The sequence below is a fragment of the Perognathus longimembris genome, chromosome 6 (assembly GCF_023159225.1).
Source record: "Perognathus longimembris pacificus isolate PPM17 chromosome 6, ASM2315922v1, whole genome shotgun sequence".
Classification (NCBI taxonomy): Eukaryota; Metazoa; Chordata; class Mammalia; order Rodentia; family Heteromyidae; genus Perognathus; species Perognathus longimembris.
The window spans coordinates 48384176-48406662 of NC_063166.1; the positions used below are offsets into that span (position 1 = coordinate 48384176).

At 42.2% G+C, this 22487-nt stretch overlaps 1 protein-coding gene across 1 annotated transcript in view; it reads right to left on the reverse strand.

Moving 5' to 3' along the window:
• Positions 1 to 2212: 2212 nt before the first annotated feature.
• Positions 2213 to 22487, reverse strand: part of Syndig1 (synapse differentiation inducing 1) — a 103425-nt gene continuing 83150 nt past the window's right edge. Inside the window, exons 4-7 of the mRNA XM_048349358.1 lie at positions 21429 to 21599; positions 21198 to 21285; positions 4538 to 4742; positions 2213 to 2316 (exon numbers count right to left, since the gene is read on the reverse strand). Coding sequence (XP_048205315.1) covers positions 2213 to 2316; positions 4538 to 4742; positions 21198 to 21285; positions 21429 to 21599 — 568 coding nt within the window. The remainder of the gene's footprint in view (positions 2317 to 4537; positions 4743 to 21197; positions 21286 to 21428; positions 21600 to 22487) is intronic.

Consider the following 22487-nt stretch of genomic DNA (forward strand, 5'->3'; position numbering starts at 1 on the left):
GGCCACTTTGCTTCAGATGTGAGTGGAAATGCCAGCAGGCACATCAGCAGTCTTGAGACCAAATGGCAAAGGAATTGTTAAAAATAAATAAATAAGCAGAGCCTGACATAAAAGTATCTTAGCAAATCTGAGGTGATATATTTTGTAAATGCCCACTTATAAGAGAGTATGCTAAATTGATGTTAACACAGTTCTCATCCAGCTAAGTTAAGCCTTCATAGCACATGCATTAACAATGCAATAAATTATTTACTTAAATGGTGAAAGTAAATATGATAAGCTTTCTTGGCATTCCCCTTAAATGGGATGTATTTTGGAGATTAACAAATGCCTTAGGGTGACATTTTTTTTGGAGATAGTTTCTATGCCCTTTCTGAGTGCACGCACGCGCACACACACACACACACACACACACACACAGCATCAAGCTGTAGACACTTGAAGGAATGCTCTACTTGTCTTATTTTTTTAAAAAAATCACTTACAATACTTTAATGTGATCACTTAGCCATACCAAATATTTGCTTGGCTGATTGAAGGTCCACAAAACTATCATCAAGCAATGTACTATCATTACCATTACTGGTGTGCATGTCAATGAGCCTTTGATAGATAAAATGCCTTCTGAGTAAAAATTCCCTTTACCTTTTACTGCAATAATGCCATGAACTCATAAACCAAAAAGCTTTTTACGTCTCAGAAGTTTTGCTAATTTGATATAGAAATTCTTCCTGAAAGAAACACTTAGGCAAGAAAGTTGTTATATCATTATCCACTTCCCTATATTATAAATAAATAATAGAAATATTTCCTATAATATTTTCTACTAATATAAATATTCCAAGTGTACAATTTCACATGATTTCACATATCTCAAACTCTCCTAGTAGCTGGATGACTTTATTTCCTCCCACATATGTCTTAATCAGTAGAGTATGAAAGAAGAAAATGCTGCTTCATTGGGAAGCTGGACCATATACTCCACCTTGAATACTTGATACATCTGCTCTTGGAACACAGCTGCCATGTTGTCAGGAAGATCAAATTAGCCCAGTGGAAAAGCCACAGTCCTGGACAATTACCAACACTGATCACCAAACACAGCAGTGAAGAATTTCCAGAAGTTTCTCCATCCCCAGCTATGAAATCCCCAGCTTTGGGCCTTGATATCTAAGGTCTCAGGTATTACAGAGTAGAGACAAACCATTCCTTATGATGCCTCCTGAGCTCCCAAGCACATAGAAGCTGTGAGGATACTTGATGCTACTAGGTAGGTAAGGGTTCATTTTAGAACGATAACTGAATCAGTCTAAATAAAAATGTTAGATTTGTCAGAAAACTGGGATCAGGTGTTGCATATAAACCCCTTTCCCTATAAAATCAATACAAATCACAGTATACACAGATTGTTGTTCAAAGTTTAATAAAAGGCTGCCATGCAATAGAATTCACTCCATTATGCAGAGTCTAATGGGACTAAGGGACGCTTTCTGGGGGCCAGTGTTTTGAAGATCTTATTAATTAGTGGTTTTAGAGTCTGCATTTAAACTCTCAGAGTCTGGATTTTCTCATGTGAAAAGCCTGACACAGTTCCTTGGCCTCATGCAGGGTCGGAAATTCAGCTTCTTTAGTGCTGCTCAAGCAAAATCCCTAGAAGAAAAGTGCCTTTGTGGGTAAAGAATGGCTAACCACAGAAGTTTCCCTGACCTCTGCTCTTCTCTGGCCCCATACCCTCTAGACAGTTTCTTTTGGCAAGTTCCACTTTGGATTAGATGTTAGTGGGTGGACCTGTGGACTGTTCCTAGTATCAGCCCCTAAATTCTGGGGGATGAAAGGGAACTTGATGTATGTCCTGAAAATTATTTGCTCCTTTCTGGTTCCTTTCATAACAGCAGCATTTAAAGAGTAGGGACTGAACTACAACAGCGACAGTCTAAAAGGCAGAATGGCCCGGGTCATGCATGACTCTGGGGGTGCAGTAAAGTCTGCCAGGGCCACACGACACGTGGCCCAGCCCAAGCCAGATCTTTCTTTCAAACTTATAGTACAGGATCCCTGGGTCAAGTTCTGCTGAAATAAACTTCCAGGCTTCACTTCACACTGACTTTCTCGTCTCTTAATTACTAAAGCATAATGAATCCAAGAGCACAACCTCCCTTCCAACCCTTCTAGCAGTTCAAAATCACAGGAGGCTTTGAATGAAAGCACCCCACTACTGCCATCCAGGTCTAGGGGTGAACAGCATCTCACAACTGTTCCCTAAGATCCCAATCTCCGCATTGAAGGATGTCAGAATTCCACCTGCAAAGGCTATAGCTGGCAGAAAGCAATTGCATTTTGGTTTCCTTTATATTGTTTGTGGACTCTTGTTTTGTTGTTGATCCAGTTAAGGAAACAGCTAATGGAAGATGCTCTGGACACTTAGTTACATAAATTTGCTATCTGAAGCGCATGCGTGCGCACACACACACACACACACACACACACACACACACGCAAAGGGAAGGAGAAAGAGAAAAAAACCAAGTGACTGTTCCAGAAAGAAGGAAAGGTCACTGTGGCTATTTTCAGTGTGTAAAATATTCCATTAGCATTATTATGCAGATGGCATTAGCATTACGCATGGTGGGAAGAAGCACTTTAATACAGAACCATCTTTTTCCAGATTCAATGAGAGTAAAATACAAAGGTAATGAAACGGATGTTGGGATGGTGTCTTTTTCTCCTCAGGGGTTTTGTGGGCTGGCAGAGTAACAGACAAGAAAAAGGTAGTCTGTGGGAGTTCTTGACAAGAGCAGGAGGGGCGGGCTGAACCCCATGGTGCATGCACCCCTTGGGAAATAAATTGCCTTGGAACAGGCCTGGAGTTCTGACTCCTAAACATGCTGAAGGTTGACCGGTCCTAGGGTGTCCCTCAAGCCCACCAGAGATGCCCTAGGATGGATGGTGTAAAAAGATGCTCCAGGATGGGTGGGTTTGTTCTCTCTAGAACTGTGGCTTTCTTGTATTAGACATTACATGTTTAAATTCCTATAAGGATAGGGCCTTTGTGCTATTCTCTGTTGTGTGTCCAGTACCTGCAATGGAGCTGGCACATTGTAGTGCTCAGTTAAGATTTCTGAACTATATACTTTTCAGAGAAGCAGCAGGGGATGGTGACAGCCCATGGGAATGCTATGAAGTGTTTTTCTCCTACAGGCTCTAGCTGGCTGCTATCAATCCTCTGCCTAGCTATCCTGCACCCTGTCCTGCACAGTGATTTCCCCAGAGGTAGTTACTAGTCCCCACAAGTAAACTCAAACACTACTGCTGAACACCAAAACCTGGGCCCTGAGGTTCTGAAAATGTAGGACAGTCCCTGGCTGCATGCCAGCAAGACAGAAAGTGAAGCATACACTTGCACTGTGACCATAAATAGTCCTGTCTGAATCAGGAGCTTTAGTTTGTTTCTGGGCTCACATCTGCACTCCAGCTCCAGCCAAAGGTGGAACTGGTAGAGTGTAGATGGAGAAGAGGATTTCCAACAAAAAGACCAGGTAGAAATCAAGAGAGGAGGGACTGATCTGGGTAGGAAGGAGGTGCTAGCAGGATTGACAGGTACGTCACAACACCTCACATAAGCTCTCTCTTTTTTAGTGCCCTGGGCCTATCTCAGAGTCATTTTTTAATTTATTTTAACTTTAATTGCTATTAGTGTTTTTCAGTCAGTGTTGAGGTTCAAACCCAGGGCCTTGTGCACAGGAGGCATGCACTCTGCCCTGGAAGAATGCTACTCCCTCAGTACCAGAAGAATGTTTTTGAATGTCCAAAATACAATATGGAGGCTTAAAATAGGAACCAGTCTATTTAAATAAAGCTCTGAGAATACTGAATATCCAAATGGAGACATATTAATAGATCAATATTTTTAAGTGTATTGAGTGACAGCATGGAAGATTGTGTTTCTTAATGATGGGCATAAATAGAAGAAATCTTAAGACCCTATAAACATCTGACATGCTATATGAAGACATCTGTGATTTCCACTGGCTACAAAAACTCACAGATTCTGTGGTTTGCTCTCTAGATTTAGACTTGGATGAAAGGCTAAAGCTCAGTTAGAGGCTGTTCAAAAGAATGATAGGACTCATTTCTCATCGAAGCCCACTCTTCCATGGTATAAATGACCCTTAAGGACCCCTTGGGGGTCCTAGAACCTCCTTTCATGGAATGGAAGTGGGAATGTTCAGGTCCCTGGAGAAGGGGGTGAAATAGCAAAGTCTGTGCACAATGACGCAGAATTTGGGTACCTGTTTCAGGGACAACAGTAGGGGTAAACTGAGGACCCAAGTTTCCTCTGCAAATGAGCTGGGCGAGAAGCTACTTGGACAGAACCTAGGGCAGCAGTGGGATCTGGAGCAGGAAGAAAGCTGCCCAACATTGGGCTCATGGGGAGGACAAGGTGGGTACAACATGGGGTTCTTATGCTTCCACACCCCCATCAAACTCTACTGCCCCCACATAGTTGTCAAACAATTAGAGAGAGGTGGCCTCTTACATCTGTTCAACCTTAGTGTTGAAAGGGTAATAGAAACTGCTGAGAGGGATGGGGAGGAACTTTGGGGTGAGTCCAGGTGGCAGTTCACCACATCTGGGGATTTCAGGAGGGCAATGGTCATCTCTGTCTCTTGGAGTCTATCTTCTGTAAGAATGGAGGAGGCTCTTGATGGGTTCATTTCAGATGAGTTTTTGGGTATAAGAAGCTGGAAAGGGAAGCATACAGTAGAAGCAATCATGATGAAGAAGAAAAAGCTGTGTGGACAAATTACCTGTAAGGTAAGCTGTGGAGCTTCAAATTCCAGCATGTCTAAACTACGTAGGGTCAGATGACTTTAGGGATTTTGATATACATGCAGAAATCAGTTACTAATTCCAACTCTTAGCTTTCATTGATTAATATAGAAAACAGAAAAACATTACTTTGAAATGTAAACTAGTTAATTGTAAGGCAATAGAAGTGCTTGGAAGCAACAATGCTGCATTACATATAGGTGGCAATTCTGATTGCTGTAGAATTGTTTTCCTCATACATGGTCCAAACTACAAGGTATTGTTAAAGCTGGTTCATTTCATTCCTCCATTCAACCTGCCGATCACATTAATTTGTGCATGATAAATATTCAAATGACATTCTGCTTATTTAAATAGATAAAACTGGAGTTTTCTTTGATAGAAGTTTGCCAATTATTTGTACTTGAATCATATTTATGTCTTGACAAGTTCCAAAAGTATTATGTGCTGACACTGAATAATAGCTCATTTTTCCCATGGAAGTAACACACACATATTTTCTACTCTTTCTTCTTTCCTTCCTTCCATCTTTCATTCCTTCCTTCCTTCTCTCTTTCTCTCACCCTCCCTCCCTTCTTCCTTTCCTTATTCCCTTCCTCTTTCCTTTCCTTTCTTCCTTCTCTCCCTCCTTTCCTTCCTTCCCTTTCTGTGGGGACTCCACTATTCAAACTGTAACCAGAGAATAGCTGTTCCCATTTTTCAGGAGCATAGCAAGGAGATGAAATGCCTTAGCCTTGATGGGCTTGAGGAGGTCTCACAAGGAGGTGGCTCTGTGTGGTGTGCGTAGGAGCTCCAGGCCCAAGGTCAGGGCTAGTGTGAAGGGATGAGCTCCGTATGGAGGCTCCCAAGCAGAATAGAGAAAGAAGCTATGGAATAATGGTGTGGCCACACACAGGGAAGAGCGTAAGCTAGGTGCCATGAATTAGCTAAAGGCAAGTCATCACAGACTTAGGATTCTCTGTTGAGGGCTACTGAACTACTCTGTGCCATAGGAAGCTGACTATAGTGCCAGAAAGATTTCTGAGCCTGTAAGATGCAAGTGTGCTCAAAGACACAGACCAGGAGAGGGAAATGAGGTTGTGTGGATATGTAGAGATGGTTTCCTTACAGATCAAGTTCACTTGCTCTTATCCAGGGCCCATAGGGACTGATGGCTATGCCATTCTTTCCACACTTTGTCATGTGTTTTTGGGTTTTGGAGCTCAGAGAACTGAGAAACCAGCCCAGGCTCTCCTGTTTGGGAGTAGATATCACCAGAGTGGGATCCACAATCCTAGCCCCCAAGTAATATACCTGAGTAAGAAGGACTGTATCTTCTAGCTGGCTTTGAAGGAAGGCTGCTTAGTCAGGTGTTGAGACTGTTCTGTAGCCAAGTCTCCTGCCTGGTTTTATGTCATGTCCTTACCCCTCTGTGGCCATGGGTCATCTCCCTGAGACTCAGTTTCTTCATTTGTAAAGCATTCCTCCCTGTCTTATCTTAGAACTGTGGAGAATTGTTCAGTACAGCTTGTGATGTGTTTAGTATGCTGCCTGGCACCTTTAAATGCTCAGAATACAAGGCACTGTGGCTAAGATGGAGGATCAACGATATACCACATCCCCAAGATATCACCCTTTGAATGACATATCCTTGGCCCTGAGTAATAGTGATGGGGTGATGGTGGTGTGGTGGTGGCATGTCTAGGAACCCTGAGATCTTGACTCTTAGAATTTGTTTGTGAACTACCAAGACCTGAAGCCATGCACATTTTTTTGTAGATGGATTATTATTACAATTCTATGCTGGATTTGAGGGGGAACATTTCTGAGTTAAAGTATATTTAGAAACATATCTAAGGGAGACTCTGCTTTAAGCCATTATCCCTTAGTTTTCCAGTTCTACTAAGTGGCTGAGAAATAAAATTAATCCTCCTGCAGGTTAATCGAAGGTTGTGCCAAGATCTGATTTTAAGCTCTGCTGCCGGAGCTCATCATTAGTTGTATGGCTTGGGACACCCATACCATGAATAATGACAGATCCATCTTTTTTCTCTTACTTTAATGTAGGGGCATCAGGATGTTTATGTGGGACCAAGACCATTATCATATTCCCATTGGACACAGGATTTCTGTAGTGGCTCTGAAAAGTCCTGCTTGAAAATTAAAGCCACCATCTTCCCCTTTAATTAGGGTCAGATTGTTGCCCTCTAATAAAGAAGAGGAATAATTTGGGGAGAGGACCACTCTAATAAAACATATAGACTCATTTGTGGCCTCTATGCCCCTAATATAGTGATGAGGAATAACAAGAGATTTAAGAAACAACCAACTGCTCTCATGAAAGGCTCTTCTGCAAAAAAAAAAAAAAAAAAGGAGAATTGATTGTCTGTATTTAACCAAGTGAGAACTGGCAGGATTCAGTAGGTAAGATAATGCCATATTGACCAGGGAGGCATTTTTCTTGTGATTGTGATGAAGTGCTTATCACCAATTTCGGTTATGTAATAGTACGGGATGAGCACAAAACACTGCCAGTAAGCTGTGCAATTACAACTGGGTACTTGTGACCATGCCTGTAGTCCTAGCTACTCAGGGATCATGGTTCAAAGCTAGCCCAGGCAGAAAAGTCTATCATACTCTAATCTCCAATGAATCAGCAAAAAGATGGAAGGGGAATTGTGGTTCAGTGGTAGATTGCAAAGTGTGAGGATGAGACCTGAGTTCAAGCCCCAATATAACACATTCATACAAAATACGTGCAATTACAAGGCAGCACATGGACTTTATGTGTTCCTATATTTTATTTTGGAATACCAAAATTACAGATGTTTCTTAGGGATCATGTCTGAACTTGGCAGAAAGTTGAGTCTGGCCAGAGTCCCTGTGATTTCTGAACTGAGAGATGTGCCCAACCTGAGTGTGAGACTGGCACCATGGGAGGAAATGGAACAATGGGACTAGACTCCCTTGATGGGTAACACCAAGTCAAGTGAGGCCTGTGCTGTGGTGCCCATGTGATAAAGGCTTGGTTCTCAGCCAGTGATGTTCCTGGAAGGTGTCAGAGCTTTTAAGAGGTGGGGGCTAGTGGGTGGTATTTGGGTCACTGGGATTGTATTGTGGGAACAGGGGACTCTGGACCATTCCTCTCCCTCTTTCTTCTACATCCTGGACAGGGGTGAATGGTCTTGTTATAAGACACCACAGACCACAAAACAACATGCCAATAGATCATGGACTAAAATCGCCACAAATATGAGCAAAACAACCCCTTTCTCTTTTTAAGTTAGTTATCTCATGTATTTCATTGCAGTAATAGAAAGGTGACTAACACAGACTAAATTTCAGAGAGAGGTGTTGGGGGAGCACCCAACACAGATTCCAGAGGAAGAAGAAGCAGCTTGCAGGTAGGGGAACCTGCAGTAGAGGCAGAGAGAGCCTCTTGGAGAGGTGGCAAAAGCTATAGGGTGAGATAAGAGGAGGGACGAAAGCACACCAGAAGCACTGATGACAGGGGAATGGGATGCAGAATGTGGCCTCCCCTGCACTCAGGAGCAGGTGGGTTGAGCTGTAGGCTGAGGAATTCCTGGCTAGAGGTCCCCAGAGTCTGCTCTATGTATCATCAGGAGCTGCTGGTGTCTGTGGTCTAGTGTTATAGAAGTTGCTTTGCCCTAGGAATATTAACTTGGGGACTTTGGGAAACATTTTAGAAAGTAGGGGGATGCTACAACAAAGACATGAGCTGGAACAGTAATTTAATGGCTCTGAAAAGAGGTCAGTCATAAGGACTAGAGTGGTGCACAGGGACCAGAGAGAGGGACAGGGATGACAAGGCCAGTGGTTTGGAGTCATGTTTGTGGGCCAGGATCAGTTCCATGGGAGCTCAATCATGAGCTTCACCAGTGTCAACTGTTAAGAACAGACTTCAGGCAACAGTGCCTGGGAGGCAACTCAGGACAGAAAAGCCACTGTGATGGAAGAAGATGCCCTTTAGACCCATTTCCTGTAATTGCAATGGACAGAGAAACCTCAAGGAAGATAGAAGCCTTCTCTAGAGGCAAAGATACCTAAGGCAGCCTCACTCCATCCTTTCAGTACGTCACCTTTTCCCTGGGGACACCTACATGTAACTGAGCAAATCTACAAGGCCAGCTCTGAGGGAGTTGGTCAAGGGACTTCCCAAAGTCTCTGCCTTTCTCAGCTCATCAGCTCATCAGCTGAATTTGGGCAATTCCCTTTCTCATCATTCAGCATCCATGTATAATAGATGGAGTCCCTGCTGTGCAAGTTACTTATGAGATCCATTTCCAATTACCTAAAAGCCAGCTTAAAGGGCTGGGAAATCAGGCACTGCATAAATCTGAGCTTCTTTTGTGGGAGGTATGCGTGATTCAGGGACCCTGTGGTGGAATCAGAGATGGAGACAGGACCCGTGGTCTGGATGATTAGCTTGGCTCCCTCCTGTGTGGTGCTCCATGCATAAATATGCTTTTGAGCACCCATGGCTGAATGATCCTGAAACACCCTGTCCACACAGGGGGCTCTAGAACAAAGATTTGTCACTTAGATGATCCATTTCCTTTTTCAAACTGATGGCATTTCCAAAGGAACACAAAGCACATTATATGCTCACACTGAGGTGGCCATACTATCTGAGGAATGCAGAATATGGTTTTCAAGTTATGCTTGCAATAAGGATCCCAAAGTACTTTGTTTCCTACACCCACCAGTGTCAGTTTAGGACAATCTGTGGAAAAATGGGGTGGGGGCAGATTCCCATATCTGCCCATTTACAATTCCTGGGACTACCACTGAGTCTTGTGAATGTGTTCTTGGGAGTTCTCTGAACCCGTACACCAGTCCAAAACAGGTTGGAAGGCTTTGTGGCTTTCCTGGTAACCAAGAAAAGAAATACAAGTTGTCAGAATTAAGATGGAAATAACCAAACCCAGGAGATGATGAAGGGAAGGTTCTTACCAAGGATTGTCAAACACAAGCTGTCACAAAGCCTCCATCACCTAATATAAAAATACTTCTACAAGGACATCTGCCAAGCATCTGACGGAATCACTTATTATCATCATAGCCACTGACATTGTTCATCACTTCACAATAGCCGATGTAATCTTCCCAGTTTTGCCTTAAAAGCTTCCCCTTGCCTCAATGTTTTTTGGAGATGTCCACATAGCATCTTAGCATTGCAATTCTCTGCTATTCTCATTGCAGTAGCATTTCCAAATGAACTAGAATTTGCTTTGATTTTTAACCTCATTTTACCCCCTCTGGATACCAGAGACCTCATCTGTGTGGTGAAAAGTGGTGGGAAAGAGGAGGGGTGGCAGAGGTTGCTAATGGTTGAGTAGCAAGGCAGCCAGAGGCTGGAGGATTACAGATAATGAGAGAATGGGCGGTCATGGGAAAACCAACATTTCAGGTGTGCCTGAAGACTACAGAACCAATTTGAGTACAGTGTACCCCTAAGGGGCGATATTGTAGGTGTGGAGGTTGGACCTTTCAGGGGAAACTGAGAGATGAATGCTGATGTGGTCCCAAGTCATGAAACCTTCTGGAAACCAGAACCAAAATGATTTGGGGGATGTACTGCATCTATTGGTTAGGGTGGTCACTGGTCCTGGGAGCAGCTGATTTAATAGTCACAAACTTCTCCTGTCTAACTGGACAGGGCACAGCCAGTTCTAAAAGACACTCAGCTTATATAGTTTGATACTTCTAAGTTCTCTGAGCAGTCTGTAGTCTCATTGCTTCATCGTTGATTTATGAATTAATTTTGAGACATGGATCCCCACTCTCTTCATTTACAAGCTCATAGGCTGAGTACCGCAGGGCTACTCTCCTCTCCACTTCTGCCTGTGTGTGGAGAGCAGTAGAGACCGATGTTCACAGACACTAACATATACTCTGTAGTTGTAGCTTAAGAGCCTTTGTTGTTTATATGAAATCTAGGTGTGTTAAGAAAAGAGTGCTTTATGCTAGGGACAGGACAAAAGTGAAATTGAGGAGTCTGTGCTCTTGGGTCACAGCAAATGCCCCAAGTTTGAATTCAGAGCCTCATAAACACAAAGCAGCACAAGACAGCACAAAGCAGGCACTCTACCACTTGAGCCATGCCCAAGCCCTTTTTGCTTTAGTTATTTTTTAGAATGGGTGTCACATTTTTTTTCTGGGAACCATGCTCAGACATTCCTTCCCATCTAAAGTAGCTGGAATTACAGGAGTGAGCCAGCCAGTATACTCAGCCTCAAGATTGTTTTGTTGTTGTTATTGTTTTTTTTTTTTTTTCAGCTCTGGGTCTTGGAGTCATTTAACTCTCAAAGTGCCAGAATGCTCAAGGAGGAAAGAAAGAAGGGGCTTTCCCAAAATTCTCTCTTCCAGAGTCCTGAAGCCTAGATTCTGACCTGCTGTGCCAGTTTTTTTTTTTTTTTCTCATGATGGAGGTGCAGATAGAACCTGTAAAAAGCATATGTGCATCTTGTCTGATGGGTAGGCAGCCAGTAGGGGGCCTTTGAGACATGACTTCCTCCCACTGATATCAAATCAAAATTTTAGAGCTAATGGCCTTCCTTACCTTGGAATCCATACTGATGTGTCAGTCAGTGACTCATCTGTCTCTAGACTTGGTGAACTTGTGGTTGGCCTGCCCACAAATAAGTCATCCAAGGCAGAAATTACTACCCACCCTGGAAAGCAGTATTTATGGTGTATTTCTGAATATTATCAAATCCCAGATTTTTCTTTTTCATTCTTTTAATTTACTTTTTTTTTCTTTTTTCATGTCAGATGTGTAATGTGCCAACATCAGACAGGTTTGAGGGAGGCACGTCTCACCGAGTGATGTGAAAGTCTGATCACTATGGAACAGCTTCTAACAGGAGCTTTTATTTAAGAACTGTGACTGGTGAAGAGAATGGGACTGGTGTCATAGTCACTGACAGCGTGTTTACCCCCTGAACCACTTCCCAGTCCATCTGAGAGATATCTACTGGTTACTTACCCTTACCACCAAGGAGGGTGGTTCCTGCAGCTCTTTAATTAGTGGCTCCTCTGTGATTGGTGTATGTAAATTCCTCCACTTATTCTGTTGCTTCACAATTGCCTTTTTCAGAGTTTACAATCCCAGTTGGAGGATCCTAAACTTCCAACGCCTAGTGAAAACTTTTTGTTTTAAGTGGATCCTTCAGTGGGAGATGAATTATCACTCTCAAGGTCTTATGTGGAAGACAGTATTGACAACTTAGCATTCAGTTTCTACATTACTGGTGGTGGGTTTAAATGTCTGAGAAAATATTGGTAAGTCAATGAAAATTAAGACTGCAGTTTCATGACAAAATCTTCACTGAGCTTATTATCTCTGACACACTTATTAGAATGCAATGAGGAAAACTTTCCCAGAATCGGCTACTTATGTTTGTTGATTGAGGCAAAATGGGTCATTCCCCTTGGCCACTTCAGTCCAGCAGGTAGGGCTGTCCACTGACCCCAGCACTACAATCATCTCCTGGTACATATTGAGCCCTAAGACTTGGCTGTCTAGGTGTGGCAATATTTTGGTGCCTCTGTGACCAATCAGAGAAGTCCTGGTTCAAAGTGTATTCCAAGCTTTGGTCAGGCTAAATAAACATAGCATTCATAGAAATGACCATGGATAGCCAAGGCCCCCTCTCCCATCATTGAACCTTCATGGTATCACAGGACTCCTGCTAAGTGCCTCCATCTTCAAAGAGATGCCAAAGAAACATGCAAACAATTCTGTTTTTTGAAAGTATACCCTGATTAATAGTTTCAACAACATCACTTACAAAAAATGATGATACAGGCTGGGGATATGGCCTAGTGGCTAGAGTGCTTGCCTCCAATACGTGAAGCCCTGGGTTCGATTCCCCAGCACCACATATACAAAAAACGGCCAGAAGTGGTGCTGTGGCCCAAGTGGTAGAGTGCTAGCCTTGAGCAAAAAGAAGCCAGGGACAGGGCTCAGGCCCTGAGTCCAAGCCCCAGGACTGGCCAAAAAAAAAAATGATCATACACTAAAAATTCTTAGAGGTGAGTTACATGTTACATGTCCCAACAAAAGAATGTACCAAGTGATATACTGTGATTTCCAGGCTGGACTGAAAATAAGCTGGCAGAGCACAGAATACCTTGGACAAGCAACATGTGTGCTTTCTCTGCTACAGCCAAGTAATCACCAAACCCAGATGCTAATTACCAAGATAGACATCACCTATAACAGAAAAAATTCATCCAAGATGCTGCAGGGTACAAAACAGACAGGATTCATTTGTTCATTTGTTCACCCAAACAAGTTAAAATCAGTGACTTAACTACAGCATTGATTCCACAGGAAGAAAATAGATTCCAAATCTGATTTGTCTTGGCTGCATCAGATCATTAATATTTATGTGGGATTGTTTAAGCCCAGGAGTTGGAAAACAGCTCTCAGAAGCTACAATCACCATATTAAATATGTATATAGAGACAAAGATAGACATGGAGTAGAGGGGGAGAAAGAGAAAGGAAGAAGGGCAGAGACAGAGAGAGGTAGAGAAAGAGAGAACGGAGGGAAAGAGATGTCATTTCCCCAATAGAAGGTAGAATATGTCCATCTGATATATTACTGCTGTCCCTCTGGGGATGTTTTTAACCTGCTTGCCTGCAGAGCCAAAGCTGTACTTGTGTCTGGCTGTGTCTTTCCACCCTAATAATTCTCTTACAGTCACCTTTACTTATGTCATTCACCTTGGAAGGCTGAGGGGTTCTGAGTCCTTCCTGCCAACACTGACCGTTGGGAGCAAGTTCCTCCCTTGTTTGTCTCAGTTTCCTATGTGTTGCTTCGTCATACCTCTCTGGGCTGGGATGTCTGGTTTTTCCTCCTTGACCAAGCCAGCAGATGCCTTCCACCTACTGGCCTGTTCCCTTCCATGAGCTGTTACTCTCAAGAGAAAATATGACCTGATGCAGAGCCATTGTCTAGCATGCATTTATCTCAGTGCATTCAATTTACTATACGTTTGGGGACAATCCACAATAATAAGCTTGAGGACAGAAGAGTGGAATGATAGGAGTGTATAAGACATTGTCCCAAAATTTACATCGAACATTGCCCCAAAATTTGTTGATGATTACAAACTTCGCCTAGTAGAAGAATATACCAGGCCCTAGTTTTATGTATTTTCTGTATTAAAGCATGTAAAATAACTCCACAAAGAATAATGGAGATTTCTACAGGCTTTGTGACAAGATTTAAGGAGGGAGAAGTGAAAACATTTCTTGGGGGAGGAGGCTGGTACTAGGGCTTGAATTCAGGATTCTGTACTTTTTTTTTTTTCTTACCTTTTACTTTGATTGGCTCTACTGCTCAAGGGTGGTGTTCTACTACTGGAGTCACACATTCACTTCTGGCTTTTTGCTGGTTAATTGGAGACAAGATTATCATGAACTTTTCTACCCATGCTGGCTTTGAACTATGACCCCCAGATCTAGGCCTCCTGAGTAGCTAGGATTACAGCCTAAGTCTGTAGCACTCAGCCTGAAAATGGTGGTTTGTTAAGTGAGAAAAGGGCTGAGAAAGATGAACAGATGATAGAAAACACCCAGAGCATTTTGCTTCAGAATTTTTGGAAATTCCAGGTCAATTATCGTGTCAATCAGAGAACTTCAGGGTGTCAGCAGACATACATAGTGACCCCACAAGTACTTGATGAAGATGTCTGCTCATTCCTTCATGATAAAGGTATTTTGGTCTAAGGTTAAGTCAACTTTGGGACATGTAATTTCTGTACCTTACTGTCTGATGTTCTACTTCCAGTATGGTTATATCCTGTGTACTGACAGACTCACAGGCTCTCTGGCTCTATCCTGTCTTCCTAGTTCCAGGTTACTCTTCTCTCTTCTGCCACAGAAAATTTGGACCAGTGTGATTTACTTCCTCCTTGAGGCAGAGCACATTCAGGTCACCCCACCTTCGTTGTTTCTACCTAAGATGCAGAAATGAGCCAGGAAGATCTCACACCTCTTGGGAACAGCTTCAACTTACAACTGAAAGCAAGACTAAGGGCAACTGTTCCCTTCCCAGAAGCCCCAGCAGCCTTGGTATTAGTTGTCCACAACTCTGAGTCAGGCATGCACGCACAGTGTTGGGTGACTTGATTGACTTTTAGCCATAGCTCCACCCATTTCTGTGTAAACACCTTTAGGTGAAACTATACTCAGGAGCCATGTGTTTCTTCTTTACAGAGGGCCATACAGACTTCTGCATCAGACACACATGCCACCAGCATCTAGCAAGTACTTTCCAAGTGCCCCAAGTCCAGTGGTCCTTTGTATTCTTGAAATGAGGTTTGTTACTTGTCTCTGCTTTTGAATGCAGAGCACATGTGATTTTCCCCCTCCCTTTCCTCACACTTTGTTAGCCTTAGAGGTATCACACTTGGCCACTCCTGTGGGATAAAGATCCAGTACACATTTCAATTAGCACCAGAAGAAATGGGAATTCAAGCAATAGATCATCGAAATCCTTCAACCATGACTTCAATATTCTATATTAAAATACTACTGTTTTAAGGGGAATATCTTCCTTGTCTAAATAATTGAGAACATAGGAATGCTGCTTGATGATGCCAGATTGGTAGCCTTTCTGAAGAGACACCCAAAAGCCTTGAAGGGATATTGAATATTTTAGCAAGCATCACAGAAATAAGATCAGGGAATACTGAGTCAAGACTCAGGAGAGGATAAGAATCTGGAAGAGTGAGCCTGGCACATGTGGATGTGGATATGTTTGCCTGATGTTTTCTGACCCATAAGAGATGAAAATGAGAGAAAGTTTTGCGGGGCAGTTAGATACAAATTTGGGTGTGAATCCCACCTAAGAGGGAGATCTTACTGGCCCCTGCCATTGGATGAAAGAGTTAAGACACAGAGAAAAAGTGATTGCAGCCTGGCTTTGAATCAAACTCTGAACTTGAGTGTGAAATAAGGTGATCCTCAAGTTGTACTACAGGTCCTAGAAGAGCAAAACAAAGAGCCTATTTGAAGGTTGTCAGTACTGTAATCTTGAAAACATCAGCATGAGCATTTTCTCAAAAAATAATGACTAGCGTAAAATTGAGACTGTCTAAGAAAATAGGCAGTGAAAAAAGGGAGAGAGAAAAGCAAATTCAAGGGCTTCCAGATATAATTCAGCCTTAGATTATGAAACATCTCTGCTTACTATATCCAAGAAACAAAAACACACCTTGGCAGATAATTGGAAAAGGATTGTAGATGATCTGAAGAAGAAGAAACTTAGAAACTTTTAGAAATACTAAAATGGGTAGATAAACCCAATGCTCTGATTCAGTGAATGGGCTTGGCAGACCTTGAGACATATTGAATAAAGAATGGTCAAGGAACAACCACAGGAAGGTGATACAGGAATATCATCAATAATAGAGGCTACAGTTACATATGGCACGTTGAAAGTATTTACAACTGTGATATAACAATCATTTCCATAACATGGAGTTCATTTCACTTAGCATTATCTTATGTGTTCATAAGGGTATAGCTATTGGGCTCCTGTGATCCTCTGCTGTGACTTGCCTAAACCTGTGCTAATTATTCCCTATAAGGGAGACTATATAGGGAGAATCCCACACTGGGATCACCTGCAGTTCTAAAAGCTGACACAAAGGCATTTCCAAAGCCACAAAGCTGAGGAGATTTACCACCAGATAGTCCATACTAAGAAATGTATCCAATGCCTAACATATGAAACTGTAACCTCTCTGTACATCACTTTGACAATAAGTAAGAAGGCTGTTCTTTAAGCAGAAGAGGATTACCAGGTAAATAATCAAAGATTCAGAGAGGAATGAGGGAAGATCAAAGCAAGTATAATATGTAGATTTATACAAATACTGACAAAATAAAATAATAACAACACTGTCTTTCTAACTACCCACCCACTTATCTATCTATATCCAAAAAAGAAGAGAAAACAGCCCCAAGAAAAGATTAATGAAGTTGATGATCTGGATGAAAACTGACAAAACTAGAAAAACACAACTTGTCAGAAATGATTTGAGAAGGAATAGAAAAATCTAATTAGATTTCTCATTATCAAAGAAATTAAATCATTATTTGGAGCCAGGGTGAAGGAACAAAGCTCCTTCCTGGGAACAAACCTCCTGGTACAGACAGCTCTACCAGAGGAGCAGTTTTAAACCAAACTTTAGAGAAAAGTAGAAAAGAGAACTCTTCATGTTGGCCCAACATTGATATCCAAACATAGTGAAGAAATTACCATAAAGGATCATGTACCAATCTCTCTCCTGAACAGTTACAGAGATCCTAAGCAAAGAAGAAGGACACAAATTGTCAGCACATAAAAGTTTATGCCAATTAGAGTTTATTCCATGAGTGCAAGGTTGAATCAACCTACCTTACATAGGAATAGATGAAAGAAAAACATAATTTTTTTCATTTGCACATAAAAAAAATCCAGAATCCATCCAGGATTCTACAACAAGGTCTCTAAAGGTCCTAGGTTAGCAGTGCAATGTTAGAGATTTCCCCTGAGAGGCACTGATATTCCTTAGGGCTTTTACTGGTGGGAGAAGAAAAGATAAAAATAAAGATTTACAGACACAAACTTCGGTGGCAAAACAATAAAGATATGGAAGGTAGTTGATGACTCTGTGGAAGTCTTTATGGCCTTTATTTGATGACTTCAGGGTTTATTCTACTCCGAGAATTCTGGAATATTCTACTTAACTCTGGTCATGGTTACTTGGTGTTTTATGTAAAATAATTTCTTAAGTTATGCTAAGTTAAGTTGTGTACTATTATATGTTTTCACACTAAGAAATATTTAAAATCCCTTTCACATAAATAGTATTAAAATCAATGAACAGGACTGAAGATATAGCCCAGTGGTTCAAAACTTGCCTAGGATGGGCAAAGCCTTGGGTTAGATACCCAGACCACAGAAAAAGAAGTCATAATATTTCAGCTAGATGGTTCATATCTGTAATCCTACCTATTCAGAAGGCTGAGATCTGGCAGACTGAGGTTCAAGGGTAGACCAGGCAGAAAAGTCCAAGTGATTCCATTTCCAAAATAACCACAACAAATCTGGGCTGGGGGTATGTCTCAAGTGGTAGAATGCTAGCAAAACAACCAACCAAAGTAGAAAGAAGGAAAAAAATCCCTCCAATTTCTATGTTTTGGATGTTTTTCTTTCAGCTTCTCTTTTCCTTTTTCTCCTCTAACGTACAGAAATGCAGAGTAACATATAACATACCCAGAACAATCAATGTTTCACATGAAGAAAGGAAAGAAAAGATTTGCTATTGCTTCCGCAAGCAGTTGGATAACAGCATGATTTTTGAAGTCATAAAACTGAGTCATTGTGGGAAGAATACATGGTGATTAATAAAAATATCTAATAAAAATAATTTTCCATGGATAGGTAATGAACCCAAACCAAACAGAATAAAACTGCAAATACAAAGTGGGCATGAATGAGATTAGTTTAGATTATACAAGAAGCCAAGTGTGCGCTCCCCAAGACCTTTCCATGTCATTACCAGTTATGACAACCTAACTGCTCTGTGATCCTGAAGGAGTGAAATAGCCTTTCTAGGTATCAGCTGCCTCACTTGAGAGAAACTGCCTCTCTCTCTCTCTCTCTCTCTCTCTCTCTCTCTCTCTCTCTCTCTCTCTCTCTCTCAGTGGTTACCTGAGGAAGAAATAAAACCTGCTGCCATCTTATTCTGAACAGTGGCTATGCAAGTACACAAAGGATTTGATATGGAACATATTCTGATTGATACAGACTTGGATTCAAATGTATACTTTATCACTTGTCTAATGGTGGTAGAATTGATACCAGTTAACTACCCAGGCTATTGTGGGAAGTTGGTGCTATTGTGCACATCAGGTACTTCTTATACTATCTTGATCCTGTTTAGGGCAAAACAATTAACTTCCTCCATTTTTCTTTCACATAAACTTGAAGGGGAAGCCTTTACCCACACTGATAACTTCAATTTGTCTTACCAATCTTGATTTTTTTCAAAGGACAATCATCTTCTTATTTTATATTTAAAAAGTAGAAGATGTGGCATGTCATGCAAATCCCTATCGCCCTGCTGCATGGATCAGTTTTCACAAGGATGAGAGTCAAGCTCAACAAGTAGCATCATGTAGTGTTATGCAAGGAGCCATGGCTCCATTTGCTGAGCATTGTTGAGAGCAGGTTCAAACCAGACTGGATTCTTTCTGAGATATAGGGATATAGGGTCAAACACTATAAAAGTCCTATAGAATGTCCACAAAGAATCGGCTTAAAGGTAAAAATAGTAAAGAGACATGGAAAATACTTCCCTTTGGGACAGGATGTTCTACCAGATTGCATCTGGGTGACAGATTTTCATGCCCCAATCTCTCCACCTTTGTGGAATTTGTAGTCTTTTATTTAGAAGGAGGAGTGACAGCATGCACTTGACTTATATTTCCACACTGCTAGAGGCCATCAAGTTCAGAGCAATAATAAGCACCTCTGGTATGTATCATTATCAAGGATACTTTGGTCTTAGGTTACTATAATCCAGTCCTGAGGGAGTCAGATGGGACACACATACCCCTAAGAGCTACGTGAGGGCTGTTATTTCACTAGGAGCAAAAGGGAAGAATTATAGACTTCGGTAGTTCTCAATGGAGAATTGTAATGTTTCTTCTAACACTGGTGGAATCAGTCTCAGCACTGTAATCACCGAATCCAGCCAGAAGGTGATCAAGGAAGCTGGAGGACAGGATCCTGAGACCAACCATCTGACTTCCTCCAGTCCATTACCTCATCTGATTCACCGCAAGGAGTGAGTGAGGCTGCATATGTGCCAGGTGCTTGGTACATGAGGGGCTTTCTATTGTTCCAACCCTACCTCCCCTCTCACCCTCCCTTTTACTTCCTATTTCAATCAGATTCCAAAGCCCATCCCAAGGACTATTCTTTCTGTGCCTTGGAGCCTCTGCTTCTCCCAGCATGTGGTTTTCTTTAGGCAATTGAGCAGCCTCAGGAAGTCCCTTCTGCCTGTGAGGTTGCACCTGCTCCTACAGTCCTGGTAGAGAAAACACAGGGCCTACAAACAGTATTGGTCTGAAAGAATGCTCTGGTCTCCACTGGTGCCTCCAGTTCTGTTCTCATCCTGTGCCTTCCATGGTCCCAGGCTCTAGCTTCCAGCATGTCATTATTTCTCAAATTCTCCCTCATCAGAGCCTGCCCAGGAGCCAGGATCTGTGGGAAGAGGAATCTCCTGTTTGCCAGGCACATATGCATCCACTCTTCAGTGGCTTGTGATAAACTCCAGGGCTCTAAGGAAGGAAGCCCCTCCCACTGTCCCCACCTGCTGTCCTGTCCAACATCATCTTTCCAGAAATCTTCCAACAGCTCCTGATATGAAACATTACAGTTTCTCTCTGTTGGACCACTTCTCCCCACTCCCTTCTTTCTCTCGCACACAGGCAAATCATAACTTTCCTACTTAAGACAAATATACAGGTCAGACTACAGCTCAGTGGACCTAGCATGCCAGAAGCTATGGGTTTAATCCATAGCACCACATAAATAAAAACCAAATCAGTAACTAGCAAACAAATAATAATGATGCTGCTTCATTAAATATTTCATAGCATCACATCTCTTTCTGTTCTTAGCAAACTTTCCAAAATATACAACTAAATATAGTACAGGTCACAATTCTCTTCTCAAATATTTAATTTTTTAAAGGACTGTAGTATAACATACTTACATAAAAGTACACAGATCACTGGGGCAAAGGTAGAGGAGTTTTCATGGATGTGTATCAGCATCCAAGGGCCCTTCTGGTGCCCCCTGTGTGGCACTCACTACTCAGCTTCCAGTAACATAGGTCCTTAGAGCCAGATGGGTTCTCTCTCACTCTGTCTGGTACTCATTGCATGGGCCTGTTCCTTCCTAAATGTCCCCAAGGCTGCTCATCAGTGCTCCCACTGGCCTTCTAGCTGACAGTGATGAACATTCAGCCCTTTCCTCTTACATCCATGCTCTCCCCCAGTCTTCTTCCTACCACCACACACACACACACACACACACACACACACACACACACACACATGTCTAGCCTCCTGCCCTGTATCTCTGCTGCACATTAATAGACACTACAGACCTGATGGTGCCCAGCCTGAGCTCTGCCCTGCTCTTTTGTGCATCTTTTTCCTGTCCTTGGTACCCCATCTTCCTGTGCACCCTCCATCTTCCTCATACCACAAGCCAAACCCGTGGGAAGTCTTCCAAAGATACTTGTGTCTCTCCATTTAGTAATTTCCTAGTGGTTCAGATCCCACTATACCCCTTCTGAATTATGAATACCAACATCACCTCCAGTGTAGTGGGGTTCTTGCCACTGCCCTGCTCTCTTCCCCAATATTGCATGGTATCTTGTTCCAAAGTGAGAGCCCAAATCATTGAAACAGATATAGGGTCCCAGAGGCTAGCCCCATTTGCCCTTGCTGTATGTGGATCACCCAGAGCAGGGCCTGACACGTGCTATGTGTTCCATAAATACTGAAGGCATGCATACAGTTCCAGGAGCATGGCTGTTGGCTCTGCTGGACTCCTGTTCATGTAGATTTCAGTACAGTAAAGAAGCTCCGTTTTCCTTTCATTTGCCCAATTTTCTTTGCTGGTACTATTTATAAAATTCACAATCTGGTTCTGAATACCCTTTTCCCATTTAATTATTGCTATAATGCTGCAGTTAGTAAGGGAAAGAAACATTTTTATGAAATGAAATTAAATCAAGACATAATAAATGTCTAAATGCAGAAGATTCTGCTAGCCAGCTCAGTGCATGCAAGCCTGGGGCCTGCCCGTAATGTTTTAGTCCAGGGGCTCCTGGGAAGCATCTAGCTCCAGTCTTGAGAAGGGCTTCTATCTGTCCCATGGGGTTAAATGCAAGGCCATGAGGGTAAATATCAGGTTACATTTTTTTGGGATCTCCTGACTCCTGCTGACAGTAAACTTAGGAGCCATTTATGTTCTATTTATGTTTGCACTTAGAGGAAAGTCAGAGTTGCACGGCAGAAAAATTGGTTTTATAGAATATTGATATTTATCAGGTACTCACACTTGCTGCCTCTGTGACTCCTGAAAGTGGCTCAACAGTTGAAACTTCATTGAAATAGAGTTTTTTTTTTTTCACATTTCAGCTTCGTTGGAGAGATTAAAGAAGATAAAACACGAGTATTAACTGGTTTACAAACGTCATTAAGCAACTTGTGGGATTTATTTCTATCCTCAGTGCTGATTGAAAACATTAGTTCTTAAATGGATCTGTCCCAAGGCCGCATGTATTTGTGCCTTTCTCTGTAAATTTATTTACAGAACTTGCTTGAATTGGGGGCTAGATCAAGCCAAGAACAGAGCTGGGGCAAAATGACGTTGTATCAACAAGCTCCATTCATTTCTTTCTTCCACAGTCCTTCGCCACAGTTTAAAGTTAAAACAAGACAGATTGCCTAGAAGTTAGATTCTTTTCTGGCACAGCTCAGCCCAAGAGCCCCACCCAGTGCTAACTAGCTCTGTCTTTAAGCAAGCCACTCAACCTTACCCAGGAGGACTATAGCCCCCACAGCTCCAG